Here is an 18,363-nt window from a genome sequence, read left to right as displayed (position 1 = left end):
GCGGTACTCTTTCTTGAAAAGGAAGCAGTTTCCCTGGGCTCGTCAGCCTTGCCATATGTCAGGTGCCCCCAGCTCTCCAGATGCCCTTTCCTCTGGACTTTTCCCCAAGAGGCTGGGGTAACTCCCAGATATGAATGCCAGGCCAGGGTTCTGCTGTTTTGCCTCCTGGCTGAGGATCTGTTTGCTTTTGCAATTAAGAAAACGACTTCAGTTGTTAATTTTCACTTGGAATAGATATAGGAGGCACTAGGTTTTGGGAGGGCAAAAAAATCAGTACTTCTTTAAGGCCTATACAGTTTGGCATGAAAATCACACTAATTGAGCCTTGTTAAAAAGTACCCTAAATTCCCTAATTGTTCTGGGCCGTGCAGATTTAGAAGAGGAATGATGATGCTAATGACATTAATAGCCGCCTTTATTGGGTGCCCATGAGACTCCAGTGTGTATCACCCAGAGATCCTCCAAGGCAAATGGATTCTCATCCCTGGCTTTTAAATGGAGAAAATGAGGCTTGGGGAGAACAAATGGTTTGCCCAAGGCCACTCGATGAGTAAGGAGTGGGACTCAAGTTCACACTGGCCCTCCCTGGCCCCTCACCCATCCTCCTGGACTGCGTTGCCTCCAAGAGATCTCATGTTGCTCAAAATGGGAACTTCAAGGTGTCTGGCAAACAGGAAGAATTGTATATACATTTTTTCAAACATACAGATTATTCAAAACCAGGAAGTTTCAGATTGATTTAAATTTTGCATTTTAAGTCAAACCTCAAGTCCAAGAGGCTTTCGGAAGACTTTGCTGCCCATGACCTGAGTGCTTGGTGTTCTGATCCCTTCCCACTACCCTCCCCTCTCCTTTTCTTCTTTCTCCCCAACCCCTCCCTCCTCTCTGTCTCCTCTCCCCTTCCCACCTCACCTTTTCTTCTCTTCCACTCCTGTTGAATGCTGCTCTCCTTGGGTGATCTCTTAGTCGTGAGACACTGTGAGCTTCTTTCCTTTTTTAAAATTTTTATTTCCAGTACATTAAATTTACTTATACAAACATTCTAAAAATGTACAATTTTTCCTTTTTTAACAAAGTATAATAAAACATCAGTTCAGTTCAGTCGCTCAGTCGTCTCTGACTCTTTGCGACCCCATGAATCACAGCACACCAGGCCTCCCTGTCCATCACCAGCTCCCGGAGTTCACTCAAACTCATGTCCACAGAGTCGGTGATGCCATCCAGCCATCTCATTCTCTGTCGTCCCCTTCTCCTCCCGCCCCCAATCCTTCCCAGCATCAGAGTCTTTTCCAGTGAGTCAACTCTTCACATGAGGTGGCCAAAGTACTGGAGTTTCAGCTTTAGCATCAGTCCCTCCAATGAACATCCAGGACTGATCTCCTTTAGAATGGACTGGTTGGATCTCCTTGCAGTCCAAGGGACTCTCAAGAGTCTTCTCCAGCACCACAGTTCAAAAGCATCAATTCTTCCGCGATCAACTTTCTTCACAGTCCAACTCTCACATCCATACATGACCATGGGAAAAACCATAGCCTTGACTAGACGGACCTTGGTTGTCAAAATAATGTCTCTGCTTTCTAATATGCTAAGTTGGTCATAACTTTCCTTCCAAGGAGTAAGCGTCTTTTCATTTCCTGGCTGCAATCAGCATCCGCAGTTATTTTGGAGCCCCCAAAATAAAATCTGATACTGTTTCCACTGTTTCCCCATCTATTTCCCACGAAGTGATGGGACCAGATGCCATGATCTAACCCCCCCAAAACAGAATATTTGACATATATAATTCAAAATCAAACAATTGGAATATTTGTAATATATGTATATACAAATATTTACAAAACTGTATCTTTTTAAAATATAAAGTTACATTCAATTTTGTAGAATTGTCATAAAAGAATGGCTTAAAAATGGGAGAATTTTCCTCCATTCCTAAGAAGAAAATATGTCCCTTAGGAAGCTCTGAATATTCGTGAGTACACAAGGTCTTCCATTTCAGCACCCTGTCTTTGTGAGCTTTTTTAAAAAATGAAGAGTTCATGGACATTGGCCTTGAGAAGAAAGAGGAAGGCAGGCCTGGGAGGCACTTTGTGAAGTGGATCAGGCTTCAGGTTCCTGGAGCCATGGGATTCAGGCCCTTAGTGTTTCACACATGAAGTGTTTACCCTGGGCCTGGAACTCCGCCATGTCCTGCGGGACCCTCGGCTGAAGGAAGACAGGTCCCTGACTCCATGGCTGTGTAGATGGTTAGGGAGATCCTGGAGCTCCCACGTACTTCCCTGGGAGCAAGGAAAGACCTAGGAGGAGCGTCTCCCAGCTGTCGCTTCTAGTGGCAGGTGGACATGGTGGGTTCAGCCTGGGCTCTAGGGGTGCATGTGAGGACACTGCACCCACGTGTCTCTTTACCAGTGCCCTGAGCTTGCCCTCCCACCCTCCTGGGGTTGAGTTTATAGCTCCCACCTTCTAGGAGGGGCGCTCAGCCACACCTGGTGTCAGTCATAAGACGATGTGTGTGCAGGAACTGTGGAGGGCTGCCTCCCAGCTCCGAGGTGGGATCTCTGCCCTTGGCCTTGCAAGGTGGGTTTGATCACCGGGCCCCAAAGCATGTGAGGCCATCGGGCTTCCTGCAGAGGACCCTGGAGGAGTTCATGGGAGTGTGCAGGAGGGTCATGGAGTGGAGAGTCGGCTCCCATCTGGCTGGCTGCAGCCTGTTCCTCTCTGGCTGTGTTGTCTCCAGCCTTCCGCGGGGCCAGCTGCCAACAGAGGAGAGTCAGACCAGTCCTCTGACCACATCGTTCTTCTCAGGGAGCACTGCTCTTAGAGGCTGCCCATGGCCTCCCACGTCAGACTGTCCTCTGACCCTCACCTCCTCAGAACAGCAGCTCTTTTATTCAGCCTGGTGGGCTATAGTCCATGGGGTTGCAAAGAGTTGGGTATGACTGAGCAACTAAACAACAGTAAGTCCTCCCCAGAGTGTTGGGAACACCGTCCATCATTACTCACTGATTTTCTCTGGATTTTCCCTATGATGGAGTTGACCACATTAGCTGTTTGACCCCTGGATCCCTCCCGTGTTTCTACAGGGACAGGAACACTTTCCTGCACATGAGATGAAAATTCTATTCTTGCCTGGAGAACTCCATGGACAGAGGAACAAGGTGGGCTCTGCTGTCCATGGGGTCACAGAGAGTCAGACATAATTGAGCAACTAACACCTTTCAGCTCATCTTCTTGGTTGAAAACCAGTTGTCAGAAAGGGGACAGAGTACTTTCAGTTTATTGCCTCTTCCTTTATCTTCCCTTCACCCTCAAACTGTTTTATTTTTTTTCAATGGTTAATTTATTTTGGCTGCACTAGGTCTTCGTTGCTGTGGGCAGACTTTCTCTAGGTGCAGCGAGTAGGGGCTACGCTTTGTTGTGGAGCACAGTTCTAGGTGAACGGGCTTCAGTAGTTGTATCACATGAGCTGTTTCTCTGAAGCATGTGGGATCGTTCTGGACCAGGGATTGAATCCATGTCCCCCCGCATTGGCAGGTGGATTCTCATCCATTGTCCCACCAGGGAAGACCCCCCCAATTGTTTTTTCATGACCTTTACATGGAGTAAGGAAAAATGCTTCCTTTGCAGAATGTGTTTGCCTTTTAGGCCCTCATGGAATTTTCTAGAAAGGGGGTAGAGACCCTGAAGGAGGGGATTCAGGTGGAGGATCAGGTAGGGGTGATCTGGAGCCCCCATTGGGTCATCACTTGTTTTTCAGGTGGGGTGGGGCAGTCCCTCACAGGCTGTGGGGAGCAGGAGTGACTTTAGTGGCAGGTGGGGGTGGATGGTGCTCCTTACATGTCCCTCCAGCCCAGCCTTGGAAAGGTCGTTGGCTGGAAGCAAAAAGCACTGAAAGGAAATTTAACAAACTGCTCCTCCACAAATTCTAAGTGGAATTAAGTGTGCAAAGAGTAGGTGGGAGTAGGTTCTGGTCTGAAGACCTGCTGACCTTTGTAGTGACATTTGAACCTTTACAGCTCAGGCTGTGAGGTGGGAGGTGGGCCCAGGCCAGGACTTAGCAGAATGACCAACATCCTCCAATGCTGCAAATGGGCTCTGGCGCAGACGAGATTTCTCAGAACATGTCAGAGGCATCAGTGTTTTTCTTTTGAGAATTACCATCGTTGTAGGCACTCAGAAACGTTGCATTTCGAAAGGCGGATCTATGAACTGGGTTATTCAAGTGCTTGGGTCTCCACTGGAAACAAAAAGACACTCTGATCTCTCAAACTGCCTAATTTGATTTTATCAGAAATTTATACATACAAAAGTTTCCCCGTGGGCTGAGAACTCTGCTGAGACACCTTAGCCCATAGTGTAATTAGCCTGAGAGAATTATCAGCATCGGAAAATAAAACTGCATATGATAAAGTGTCCTCATTATGGCAACCATGTCAATTATTCACCCCCTAATGCCTGTGTGATTATCCCATCATCTTGTCTGATAATGACAATGACCAGGGCCATACTCCCTCAGTGTTGTCCAATAATGGGCGGTGGTAATGACATATCTTTGCCTTTATTTTTGCTGGCACGTCCTGGCATTGAAGCACATTAAAGTAATAAAATCAGGCAGCAAGGAGTCCTAGTCACTCTCGCCACGTTCCCGTAACCCCCTCATTTACAACAGACCGAGACAGAAAAAAAAATTTTTTTTTAGAGCAATTTAAGGTGAGGCAACACTGGATATGCAAAAATCTTTTATGGGCAGTCGTGGCAGCTGGCTGATGCTTCTAAAATGCCTGACAGCCTTCACACCACGCCCGAGCTGGGTCAGAACAATTCTGTTTGATGATCACATGGGTGGGACATGTACAAAGGCAGCTTTCATCACTACCTTCTGGGCTGTGGGTGTTGTGCCTTGAAGACCATCATTCTACCTTCCAGGTCCAGTTCTGGGAAGGAACCTGTTAAGAAGGTGAAGTGTTTACCTGGCTGGATGACACAGGCCATTTTTAGGTTTTAAAAGATGTGTTGCTCCTCCCTCCCTTTTTGTTTCTCCTTAAGAAGGAGCTTCCAGGGTTCAGGAAAAGCTGAGAACAATTTAAAGGGAAAAAACTGGCTTGAGTTTGAGCCCATGAAAGAGAGCAGCGAGGCAGAGAGACCCGTGCAGGGTAGATGTTCTCCAGATGCCATAGAAAGCGGCGGGTCCCAGGCACAGAGCTCTTGGTCAAAGTGCATTTCACCAAGACACCCCGGTTCCTCGGGGATGTTGCCCCGTTCAGCATAGAGTTATGAGAAGATTCTGGAGGTTAGAGACACAAGAGAGAAGGAGAAACACAATGGCCTGACTCTGCAGAACTTACCTCAGGCTTGACTGAACTTAGTGTAACCACTATAAAAATAAGAGGTTTAGAAACTGTGGAACAAGTCAGGACTGGCCAAAATACATGCCTTTATGTCCCTGAACTTCCATCTCTTCCTTTGCCCCCTTTTCTGGCATGACACTGCCCAAACCTGCAGTGGTTATGAAAGCACCATGATTTAGGAGGGATCGCCAGCAACAAGCTGCTCAGAGTTTTATGTAGCTGAGCTCTGTGCTGATGCCTGCTCCAGGACACAGCCAAGAGGAGACTGGGCAGCCTTCGAAATGGCCATGAGGTTATGGCGTCCCCCGGCAAGGTGTGGTCTCAGGCAGCCAAGGGGCTATCTGCAGGGGTCCTAACTGTCACACCCCTAATCTTTCACAGACACCAGGCTGTTCAGTCTGACTTTTTGCTACTCCAAGGATTGTAGCACACCAGGCTTCCCTGTCCTTCACGATCTCCCAGAGTTTGCTGAAACTCATGTCCAATGAGTTGATGATGCCATGTAACCATCTCATCCTCTGTCACCTCCTTCTCCTCCTGCCTTCAATGTTTCCCAGCATCAGGGTCTTTAGCAGTGAGTTGGCTCTTTGCATCAGGTGGCCAAAGGATTGGAGCTTCAGCTTCAGCATCAGTCCTTCCAGTGACTATTCAAGGTTGATTTTCTTTAGGATGGACTGGCGTGATCTCCTTGCAGTCCAAGGGATTCTCAAGCATCTTCTCTAGCACTACAGTTTGAAAGCATCAGTTCTTCAGTGCTCAGTCTTCCTTATGGTCCAACTTCCGTACATGACTACTGGAAACACCAGGTGGACCTGCCCAGAAATGCTAGAATGGGGAAGGGAGAGCTGGAGGAGTTGGGGGAGGGGGTTGAAGCCAGTGCCCTGAGCTTAGGGGGCTCTGAAGTTACTTATCTGAGTCCATTGGTGCCTCTTCATGTATATTAAGTTCACCCATTTGCTTTACACTTCTGCAGCTGGATTTATCAGCTAGTTTCTGTAAGAACCTTCTCATCAACAGATCATCCATTGGGGTGTGGCTCAAACCATTCTGTCTTATGCATTAACCATAACACTGGGCCAGCCTTATCTCTTGTCCAAGGTGGGGCTGAGGCCCTGGACTGCCAGAATTATGTTACCTTGGCAAACTTTGTTAAAAATTCAGATCTCTGGACCCCATACAATACCCATTGAATCTGATTCTGTATTTTTTAAATTAATACTTTTGCTTTTTTTTTTTTATTGGAGTAAAACATGCAGTAAAGGAAACAAACCTTAATTAAGACTTTGTCAAGATGAATATCCCCACCATGTTGCTACCACCCAACTCAAGCTATAGAATATTTCCACCACCCTAAGGGCTCCTTCCACCCTTTCCAGACAATGCCCAGCTTCCAAAGGCAGCTCTTCTTCTGACTCGCATCACACAGTTTTCTTGTGTTTGAACTTCACCTACACTGGACTCTCCTAAAGGACTCTTGAGTCTGGTTTCTTTCCCTCCACATTGTGTGTGTGAGATTTATCCACACTGTTGTTTGTAGCAATAGCTGTTTTTTTCCACTGTGGCATGAGTGTATGGTGTAGTGTATGTGGTATAGTGTGGGGTAGTATATGAGTGTGCATGCTAAGTTGCTCCAGTCGTGTCTGACCCTTTGTGACTCCATGGACTGTGGCCTGCAAGGCTCTTCTGACCATGAGATTTTCCAGGCAAGAAGACTGGAGTGGGTTGCCGTGTCCTCCTCCAGGGGATCTTCCCAACCCAGGGATCGAAGTTGCATCTCTTCCGTCTCCTGCACTGGCAGGCAGGTTCTTTGCCACTGGTGCCATCTGGGAAGCCTGTAGATGAGTAACTACCTTTTATTTATTCATTCTACGCTTGGTGGCATCTGAGTTGTTTCCAGGTTTTGGCTATGACACTAAAGCCGCTAACAATATTCATTTAAGTGCTTTTTGTGCCCCAACACTCATTTCTGTTGGTAGTAGAATTGCTATGTCATAGCATAAATGCATGTTTATTTTGGATAAATAATTGCCAAACAGTTTTCCACAGTGGTTGCACCAATTTGCACTCTCACCAACAGTGGATGGGGAGTCTGCTACTCCTCATTCCTGTCTACACTTGATATTGTCTGAGCTTTTCATTTTAGCCATTCTGGTCGGTGTGTCATCAAATCTATTTGCGATTGTAACTTGTGTTTCCCTGTTGGCTAATGATTTTAAGAACCTTTCCACATGCTTATTGGCCATCTGGGCTTCATCTTTGTGAAGAGGCCAATCGAGTCTTTTTTGAAACTGAATTGGGGTCTCTTATCAACTCTTCATTTGTAGGAACAGCTTGTTATGAACAACCTCTCCAGGTGACTTAAGAACTTCATGCCAGAGAACCACCTCTGAAGAATTTCTTAAGACTTCCAATTTTCCTGAAGCATCTTTTTTCCTTTCTTCAATTCTCAAACCAGCAATTGACTTTCCCCCTTTCTGTTATTCAGCTTATAGATTCAGTGCTTTCCTCTCAATTCCCTTTGGACTGCAGGTGGAATAAATGGACTTCCTGGCCTAAATATGGTCATTTCTGTCATCAGAGCCTGGCTGAGTCTCCTGGTCTTTCCAGCAGCATTTTGTAAGCGCTATAATTTTGCTGGGTGGAGAAAAATGGGAAGAGAAAGAAGAGATTGGGAATTTCCCCAGGAGGACGGAGTCTACGGCTCCCCTCTCTTCTCTAACATCTGCCTTTCTTTTCTCTCAGAAATCCACAGAAGGGAGGATGTCTGCTCAGTGTTCTTCTGTGCCTGCGTCTGGGTACATGTGTGTGGATATGACCCGCTCAGGTTATCAGGGAGACATTGTTTCCACCTGTCTTCCTATCCTCCATATCAGCTGTGAACACGCTGCAGACTAAGTACAAATGCTCCCTGGTGGAGGAGGGGACCGAAACATTTTAGTGTCCCGGGGTCCTAGAGCTCATAGGAACCAGCCCTCATTCCAGAGATGGACACAGTAGAGAGTGTGGGGGATCATGTCCCGGTGGGGGAGCCTGCTGGTCTTTTTCACAAATGGTCATCCTGGCAAGAGATCTGTGTCTCTTCTAAAGAGGATCAAGAGATGGAGGGAGGGGAAGAGTATGTCTTTCTTTTTTGCCTTTAGTAATAAAGGGGGTTCCCTCTGGCTGCTCTTTTCCCTCTGAGAACCGCTGTTCAGATGCCCTGAATGGCAGGAAGTGGTGAGAAGATGGAAGGAAGGCAGAAAGCTCAGAGAGTGTGTGTGTTCTCCCCACCCACACCTCCCACTTGGGGGCTGGGGGAAGCGACCTACTTACAGTATCATCACTGTTAACAAACATTCACCATGATTTTGTGTGCATGCAGTGTGGAGTCTGGCATTTGTAATTGTGAGACTAGTTCTGATGAAGATTTCCCCTTCCATTTGCAGGCTGGCTGTGATGGTGAGAGCATTGGAAATTGCCCATTTTCTCAGCGTCTCTTTATGATTCTCTGGCTAAAGGGTGTTATATTTAATGTGACAACAGTGGACTTGAAAAGGTAAGACCAGGTCTGCAGTATTGAAATAACTATCCCCAATTCCCTATACACACAGGCACACAGAGAGACACCCAGGCAGACACATACACACAGGCACAGGCACACACACAGAGATGGAGACACACACACACACATAGATATACAGACACGGTGCATACACAGACCCAAATACAGACACAAATACACAGACACACAGAGACAGACACACACAGAGGCTCACAGAGACACAGACACACAGGCGCGCACACACCCACACAGAGATGGAGACACACACACACACATAGACATACAGACACAGTGCATACACAGACCCAAATACAGACACAAACACACAGACACACAGAGACAGACATGCACAGGGGCGCACAGAGACACAGACACACAGGCGCACACACACCCACACAGAGATGGAGACACATACACACACATAGACATACAGACACAGTGCATACACAGACCCAAATACAGACACAAACACACACACACACATACACACAGTCAGACAGAGACACACAGAGACAGACATGCACAGAGGCACACACACACACACAGAGATGGAGATACACAGACATACAGACACAGGCACATACACAGACACAACACACAGACACACACACACACACAGGGACAGACACGCACAGAGGCACACAGAGACACAGACACACAGGTATGCATACACACACAGACAGAGACACACAGAGACAGAAACACACAGGTACATGCATACACACTCCTAGGACCCATCGGCCCTGTCCCAGCATGTCCACCCTGCATCAAGACCCTGGATTGGAGCGGGCGGACATGGGCCTCAAAGTCATTACAGGATGGGGTCAGATGCAACCCGGAAGGAGTAGGAGGAGGGGAGCTGGGAGGAGCCTGCGCACCCCGTGACTGGTCAGCTGTGACTCTCTCCAGAGCCTTCCTGAGCCCCTCTCCTGGCTGATAAACGGGAGGGTTAACTTTTCAGCCCCGTCTCCAGATAAAGGGCCACACTTTCCTTGCCAGTAGAACAGTTTGTAAATTCCCAGTTGCCTTTGAAATTCTCAAGGGTGGTTTCTGTGTGTGTGGAGGGGCATGGTTAAGCCTTGGCAATGATCCCAACCCTGGCACTGCCCTTCCCCCCTGCCCAGGAAACCTGCGGACCTGCAGAACTTGGCTCCCGGCACCAACCCACCTTTCATGACTTTTGACGGTGAAGTCAAGACAGATGTGAATAAGATCGAGGAGTTCTTAGAGGAGAAATTGGCTCCCCCAAGGTGGGCCTCATCAAAACCAGTGTTGGCAACTCTGTTGTCACTTTTCCCTGTTCACAGACAGTTCTAAAACTCTTGGTGCTGCGTGTTGGCTTTCTGTGGCCATGGCCCTTACCTCCTGAGCTGCACCTGTGGTGTGCCACAGGAAACACAGCGAGATTAGAAGCCCTGAGTCTCAGTGGCTTGGATTTCTCTACTCTGCACCTGCCATTTGGCAATTAGGATTTAATGGCAGGAAGTGGGCTGATGTCACGTGGGTGGCCCGTTTTGATGGCCTGTTGGGAGCGTGTGTTGCACGCAGCATTGCAGCAGGCTGGGCCTGCAAGGGAACCCTCTAGTTCATCATCTTTATTTCAGGAGGGAGAGAACCGAGACCAGCAAGGCCGGGGGCCCTCTGTCCCAGGATGAGAACAGGCCATCCAGTGCTTTACTCCTGGCTGGTGTTGCTTCCAACTTTGAAGATGGAAAGATTAGGAAAACATTTAAGGAGCAGTTTTCATTTCTATATCTGCCCAAAGGAAGGCATTTCTTCCCCTCCTGCTTTGTATTCTCCTAACTCAAACATTGCTGATCTGTGATACCCTCACTTTGAACTTTTCAAGGTACCCTAAGCTGGGGACCCAACATCCTGAATCTAACTCTGCTGGAAATGATGTGTTTGCCAAGTTCTCAGCATTTATAAAAAATACCAAGAAGGATGCAAATGAGAGTGAGTCCCTCCCATCTTCCTGTTTTCTGTTTACTTCATGGACCTCTATTCCGCACCTGGTGTGGCTTATAAGATCTGGGGAATTCTGACTCACTGCACAGTGGGGAGGGACATGTGTATAGAAATAAGGAAAAAGCACCTCCCACTCTGAGCCTGCACATGGGTTTCAGGGACTGAGTGCTATTCTAGAGATTGTCCAGAAAAGGACATTTTTAGGAGAAAATCATCACCACCAGTGATTCCTTGCTCTCCCATGGAATTCAGGGTGAATGAACCTTCTATTGGTGCTTCCTTCATTATATGATTTCCATAAAGATTTTTTTAAAGTTTTAAAAAAATGTTTTGGTCACATGGTGTGGCATGTAAGATCTTAGTTCTTTGACTCTACATTGGAAATGCAGAGTCTTTTTTAGTTTATTTATTTTTAGTTGGAATAAAATTCCTTTACCATATTATGTTGGTTTCTGCCATACGTCAACATGAATGGTATACACCCGTCCCTTCCCTCTTGAGCTTCCTTCCCACCTCCCACCTCATCCCACCTGGAAAGCACAGAGTCTTAACCATTCAGTTCAGTTCAGTTGCTCAGTCGTGTCTGACTCTTTGCAATCCCATGGACTGCAGCACGCCAGGCCTCCCTGTCCATCACCAACTCCCGGAGTTTACCCAAACTTATGTACATTGAGTCAGTGATGCCCACCATGAAAGTTTCTCCATATAGATTTTTGAATAAATGAATGAGTTCTAGAAGCAGCAGTGTTGTGTAGAGAGCAGAATTATTTTCCAAGGAGAAGTGAATCTTTTATCTAGATTTCATAAACCCACCTGTCTCCTTCCTGACGCTCTAACACTCACTGGCCGTGTCTCAGGAGGGAAGGGACAAACTCCTTTTTTTTGATATCTAGAGAGAGGAGGGCAGGAGGAGAAAGGGATGACAGAGGATGAGATGGTTGGATGACATCATCAACCCAATGGCATGAGTTTGAGCAAGCTCCGGGAGTTGGTGAAGGACAGGGAAGCCTGGAGAGCTGCAGTCCACGGTGTCCCAAAGAGCTGAGCACGACTGAGCAGCTGAACAACAACAAAGACAGAGGAGACGTGGACTTCCACGGCTCATCTTAGTTGTTTTCTGCCTTCCCGTTTTAGTTTATGAAAGGAACCTGTTAAAGGCCCTGAAGAAGCTGGACAGTTATCTGAACAGCCCCCTGCCTGATGAGATAGATGCCTGCAGCACCGAGGAAGCGGCTGTTTCTGGAAGGAAGTTCCTGGATGGCAATGAGCTCACGCTGGCTGACTGCAACCTCTTACCCAAGCTCCACATTATTAAGGTTTGTCCTTCTTCGTACCTTGGGTGCTGAATACATGAATGGGGCTTTGTTCCATTTTGTTTTGACTTGTGTTTATTTATTTTTGCCAAGACAATCTAAAACACGGGCTCTTGAATTTAAAAGTCTAGCTCGTTTCTGTTTACCGCAGCCAAGCCCCAAGTCCATTCTCAGGTGTTCCTCGGAGATTCTCATGAAGAATCTGAGAGCTTGGCTCTCATCTCTCCATCCTCACAGCTTCTTTTATCCAGTCTTAACCCCCTCAGCCTAAAGACAAGCTCTGTGAAAGAAACTTGAGGGAATACATTGATTATAGCTGATATTTCAGACTCCAGGCTTGGAGATGGTGTGTGGAATCTGCAAGGATTAAAATGTGAACTCGGGAAATTCCCTGGTGGTTGTCCAGTGGTTGGGACTCAGCGCTTTCACCAGGGTGGCCTGGGTTCAGTCCTTGGGTGGAGAACTAAGATCCTGCAAGCTGAGCAGTGAAGTCCAAAAATAAAAACAACAACCAAAAAACTGAGCCAACCTTGAAAAAAAGAAGTGAACTCACTCAATTGTTCGTGATGGGAAGAGTAAGCCAAACCCTTGAATAATGGAGGATGTGGCTCTTAACACAGACCCCTTACAGCTGGTGAGCAGCTGATAGCTCCTGGGCTGGACCACATGTGGCAGCCTGTTTTCCCAGGTGATCGAACAGGAAATGAGTCACTGGTCATGTATAATTAGGGTTTAAAGATTCCCTAGACCAGTGGTTCTCCAACATTAGTAGGCATAAGAATTGTGCCTACTAACTTAGAAATGCGCCTGCTCAGGGGCTCCAGTAGTGTCTGACTCTTTGTGACCCCGTGGACTACAGCCCCTGAGACTCTTCTGTCCATAGGATTTTCCCAGCAAGTTTTCTGGAGTGGGTTACCATACCCTCCTCCAGGGAATCATCCTGCATTGCAGGCGGATTCCTTACCCCTGAGCCACCAGGGAAGCCCTGTTAGAAATGTAAACCCCTCAGTTCAGCCCCTGACTTATAAAATTAGAGCTTCCGGGGGTGACTCTGAAATTCAGAAGTAGATGACCCCACCCTGGCCTCCTTAGTTCTGGCTGCTCCCCAGAGTGCCCCATCTGGCTGGTGCTCACAGCTGTCAGTTGCATCACTATCACTGCTGCTCTGCCCTTGGTCTTCAGTAGCCCAGGACACCCCAGGAGGAAGCCCAACCCTTGTTCTGGGGCATCCTTATTATTCAGACCATACCAGGTTCAGAACTAGGTCCTTGGTATAAGGGTAGGGAGATGGGAGAGAAGACATAGGGAAATACAAGACAACGACCTTGTGTTCTAATAATGCATTTATTTGGCATTTTAGTTCAGTTTAGTCACTCAGTCGTGTCCGACTCTTTGCGACCCCATGGATGCAGGTTCATGGGGTTGCAAAGAGTCAGACACGACTGAGCGACTAAACTGAACTGAACTGGACTATAGCACACTAGGCTTCCCTGTCCATCACCAACTCCCAGAGCTTACTCAAACTCATGTCCATCAAATCAGTGAGGCCATCCAACCATCTCATACTCTGTTGTCCCCTTTTCCTCCTGCCTTCAATCTTTCCCAGCATTAGGGTCTTTACGAAGGAATTGGCTGTGCGAATCATGTGGCCAAAGTATTGGAGTTTCAGCTTCAGCATCAGTCCTTTCAATGAATATTCAGGACTGATTTCCTTTAGGATGGACTAGCTGGATCTCCTTGCAGTCCATGGGACTCTCAAGAGTCTTCTCCAACACCACAGTTAAAAAACATCAATTCTTCAGTGCTCAGCTTTCTTTATAGTCCAACTCTCACATCCATACATGAATAATTTGGCATTTAGAAATTTACGAATTAGGTTCTCATAGTCTGTGGCATGGCTGTCCTGTGGGCAACTGACCACCCTGTTACTCCAGTCATCCTTTACCTTTCTCTTCCTTCCCGACTCCATTCCCAGCCTTGCCCCATTCATCTTCTTTCTTCTCTCTTCCCTGACGTGTTCAAGGGGCACCAACCTGAAAGCTAAGCCTTGAGGATGCTGCTGATCCTCCAAGTGAACTTTCTTTTTAATAACTCTGCCAGTGTTCTGACACGTAAAATTTCATGACGGCAACTCAGTCCTTCAAACCTGCCACATTGGTGATTATCCAAACCAGACATTTGGGAGCCATTTTCCTACAAGTTATTTATGTCATTGTGTCTGGCTTAGTGAGTGAAGTCGCTCAGTCCTGTCTGACTCTTTACGATCCCATGGACCGTAGCCCACCAGGCTCCTCGGTCCATGGGATTTTTCCAGGCATGAATACTGGAGTGGGTTGCCATTTCCTTCTCCAGGGGATCTTCCAGACCCAGGAATTGAACCCAGGTCTCCCGCCTTATAGGCAGACGCTTTACCATCTGAGCTACCAGGGAAGCCCAACTTAGTCCCTTTATTAAACATATTTTCATCATTGCTTTGACTAATGTAACATCACAGAAGCACACGGAGTTTAGGGAAGGCAAGAAAAAGATACACGTATGTACACACATGCATACATACACAGATCAGTTGCTACTTGTTTAACTCCTGTAAATAAAGACTGTTTAAAATGTCAGTAGAGGGGATAAACTTCAGAGCAAAATAAAGCAGTCCACGGCTCCAATAGAAGACCTAACTGCAAAATCTTCAAAGCCACTTAGCACTCAAAATACCCAGCAGCTAAATAATCTTCCAGGAAGGAGCACTTCTGAAAGGCAATGAGAACCAATCTACAGGAATTTATGGTAAGACAATGAGAGAATAGAGGACTTTACAATCTATTCCCATCCTGAAACCAGCAAAAACATTCTGAAAATCTAAAGCACTATCTCCACCTTTAATTTCTTTTTGGCTGCATTGGGTAGCACCTGAGACCTCGGTTCCCCATCCAAGGATTGAATACACACCTTCTGCATTGGAAGCTCAGAGTCTTAGCCGCTGGCCCACCAGGGAAGTCCCTCTCCACCTTTTGTAAAATTATAAAAGGATGGACCACCAACTCAAAGACTTAGACACTAGCTTCTCTAGATCTTCAGCAAAGTTCGGATGTCTATAAAAGTAAATAATATAGCCTTGAAGTGTCCAACCCAAGCTTCTTTGTTTGAGGACAGGGCACTGAGTGGGCCGAGAGAGGCAAGGACCAGCCCTACAGAGATGAGATCTCTGTGGAGGCACAGCTGAAGGTGAAACTTTTCAGAGGTGTCACCTGTGTGTTCTGCCATTGTCCCCTGACCCAAAGGAACAGGAAGGGGAGATGGAGGGGAGGAGAGAAGGAAAGAGGCATTTTGCTTTGTGACTGCTGAGCAGAGAAAAGAAATAAGCTTGGACTCACTCAGAAGAGAGATTGTAGCATCACTTGTAGCCACAGTGACCTCCTCCTAATCTATGAGCTTCAGAGTGGAGGAGGCACTAACCCTGACTTTGACCTTGACCCTCATGTGTCCCTGGGGCAGAGTATAGAGCAGTGTTTGAAGAGGAGGTGAAAAAAGCGTGTTAGTCACTCAGTTGTGTTTGATTCTGCTACCCATGGAATCTAGCCCGCCAGGCTCCTCTGTCCACGGAATTCTCCAGGCAAGAATACTGGAATGGGCTGTCATTTCCTTCTCCAGGAGATCTTCCTGACCAGGAGTTGAACCTGGGTCTTCTGCATTACAGGCAGTTTCTTTACCATTTGAGCCACCAGGGAAGCCCCTTGATGAACAGGTGTTTGAGGATAAATATCTAAATTGGTCTGCCTGTTGCCTGGCCTTCCTCCCATTGCTCTCCACCTTATTTTTAAGCAAATAGTAGGTCCAACGGGTCTGCCCATTAAAGGATGGTTAGTAACCAAAAGGAATCCAAGTGGGACCTCTATGTGGATAGAGATGATCACAAAGAAGAGGGAGAAGGGTTAAATAGAACAAAAGAGAAAAAGGCAGATGAGAAACACCTTTCTGGTTAAGATTGGTCCAGAAACCAAAGAACTTTTCAGACAGATACTTCTCTACAGCCTCAAAGAAATGAAAAAGAACATGAACCCTTCCCTGATGGCTTAGTGGGTAAAAAACCCAAGTGCAATGCAGAAGACACAGGAGATGTAGGTTTGATCCCTGAGTTGGGAAGGTGCCCTGGAGTAGGAAATAACAGCCCATTCCAGTATTCTTGGGTGAAAAATCCCATAGACAGAGAAGCCTGGTGGGCTACAGTCCATTGGGTCTCAAAAGAGTTGGACATGACTGAGCTACTTAGCATAGCACATGAACCTTTGGAGAAAGTGCTCAAAGACAAGTCACAAAGTTTCAAAAAATATAATCTCACAAAGGATGAAAATGAAACTGGTAGAACTGAAAAAAACCTTAAAGACAAAACAATTTCAGAAATTGTTTAGAAGTTGTATTAGGAGTAGCAAGAGGTGGGAAATGACATTGCAGAAATCCATCAAGGATTTGGAAGACAGCCTGAGGAAATGATCTCAAATTGAATGGAGAAGAAGCAAGAGGTAAAAGTGTACCTAATCAGGAAAAAGAACAGGAAAGAAAAAAAGAGGAAAAAGAAGACTCAAAGGTAAAGTGTTTTGAATTAAAGGATGACCTGAACATTTACTTTAAATAGCAATCCATCATTAGAAAAATATTGTCCTGAACAGTCAACACACTGTGATATAGCTGGTAAATTATATTTGAACTTTGATGATAAAAAAACCCTTTGGGTGCCCAGATGATAATGATAATAGTAATAATAATACAAGGTAAGTCCACCTACACATTGAAGAAATACAGATTAGCCTCATATGTCTCTAAAGTGAGGTGAAAGTGTTAGTAGCTCAGTCGTGTTTGACTCTTTGCAACCCCCTGTCAGGCTCCTCTGGAACTCTCCAGGCAAGAATACTGGAGTAGTGCTGACATAAATCAAAGCAATATCCTCTATGACCCACCTCCTAGAGTAATAGAAATAAAAACAAAAGTAAACAAGTGAGATCTTATTAAACTTAAAAGCTTTTGTACAGCAAAGGAAGCTATAAGCAAGGTGAAAAGACAAACCTCAGAATGGGAGAAACTAATAGCAAATGAAACAACTGACAAAGGATTAATTTCCAAAATATACAAGCAGCTCATACAAGTCAATACCAGAGAAACAAACAAGCCAGTCAAAAAGTGGGAAACAGACCTAAACAGACATTTCTCCGAAGAAGACATACAGATGGCTAACAAACACATGAAAAGATGCTCAATATTGCTCATTATCAGAGAATGCAAATCAAAACTACAATGAGCTATCACCTCACACAGGTCAGAATGGCCATCATCAAAATGTCGACAAACAATAAATGCTGGAGAGGGTGTGGAGAAAAGGGAACACTCTTGTACTATTGGTGGGAATATGAACTGGTATATCCACTATGGAAGATGGTATAGAGATTCCTTAAAAAACTAGGAATAAAAGCACCATTAGTTCAGTTCAGTCACTCAGTCGTGTCCTACTCTGCAACCCCATGAATCACAACACGCCAGGCCTCCCTGTCCATCACCAACTCCCGGAGTTCACTCAAACTCATGTCCATCGAGTCGGTGATGCCATCCAGCCATCTCATTCTCTGTCGTCCCGGTCCCCTCCCTCCCCCAATCCCTCCCAGCATCAGAGTCTTTTCCAGTGAGTCAACTCGTCGCATGAGGTGGCCAAAGTATTGCAGTTTCAGCTTTAGCATCAGTCCTTCCAATGAACACCCAGCATTGATCTCTTTTAGAATGGACTGGTTGGATCTCCTTGCAGTCCAAGGGGCCCTCAAGAGTCTTCTCTAGCACCACAGTTCAAAAGCATCAATTCTTCGGTGATCAGCTTTCTTCACAGTCCAACTCTCACATCCATACATGACCACGGGAAAAACCATAGCCTTGACTAGATGGACCTTGGTTAGCAAAGCAATGTCTCTGCTTTTTAATATGATATCTAAGTTGGTCATAACTTTCCTTCCAAGGAGTAAGCATCTTTTAATTTCATGGCTGCAATCAGCATCTGCAGTGATTTTGGAGCCCCCAAAAATAAAATCTGACACTGTTTCCCCATCTATTTCCCGTGAAGTGATGGGACCAGATGCCATGATCTTTGTTTTCTGAATGTTGATCTTCAAGCCAACCTTTTCACTCTCCTCTTTCACTTTCATCAAGAGGCTTTTGAGTTCCT

The 18,363-nt window shown here is 46.2% G+C and overlaps 1 protein-coding gene across 2 annotated transcripts in view; it reads left to right on the top strand.

Annotated features, from left to right (window-relative positions):
• The window catches only part of CLIC6 (CLIC family member 6), a 55,447-nt gene that overhangs the window by 28,357 nt on the left and 8,727 nt on the right, over positions 1–18,363 (top strand). For both annotated transcript variants that reach the window (XM_088834939.1, XM_055417294.2), the window contains 4 exons: positions 8,771–8,880; positions 10,011–10,136; positions 10,736–10,842; positions 11,989–12,170. In XM_088834939.1, coding sequence (XP_088691065.1) covers positions 8,771–8,880; positions 10,011–10,136; positions 10,736–10,842; positions 11,989–12,170 — 525 coding nt within the window. The remainder of the gene's footprint in view (positions 1–8,770; positions 8,881–10,010; positions 10,137–10,735; positions 10,843–11,988; positions 12,171–18,363) is intronic.

Source organism: Moschus berezovskii, chromosome 1, assembly GCF_049115385.1.
Source record: "Moschus berezovskii isolate FMDL1 chromosome 1, NW_MosBer_1.0, whole genome shotgun sequence".
NCBI lineage: Eukaryota > Metazoa > Chordata > Mammalia > Artiodactyla > Moschidae > Moschus > Moschus berezovskii.
Note: the sequence above shows the minus strand (reverse complement) of the source record. Positions and strands in the feature narration are given on the sequence as shown.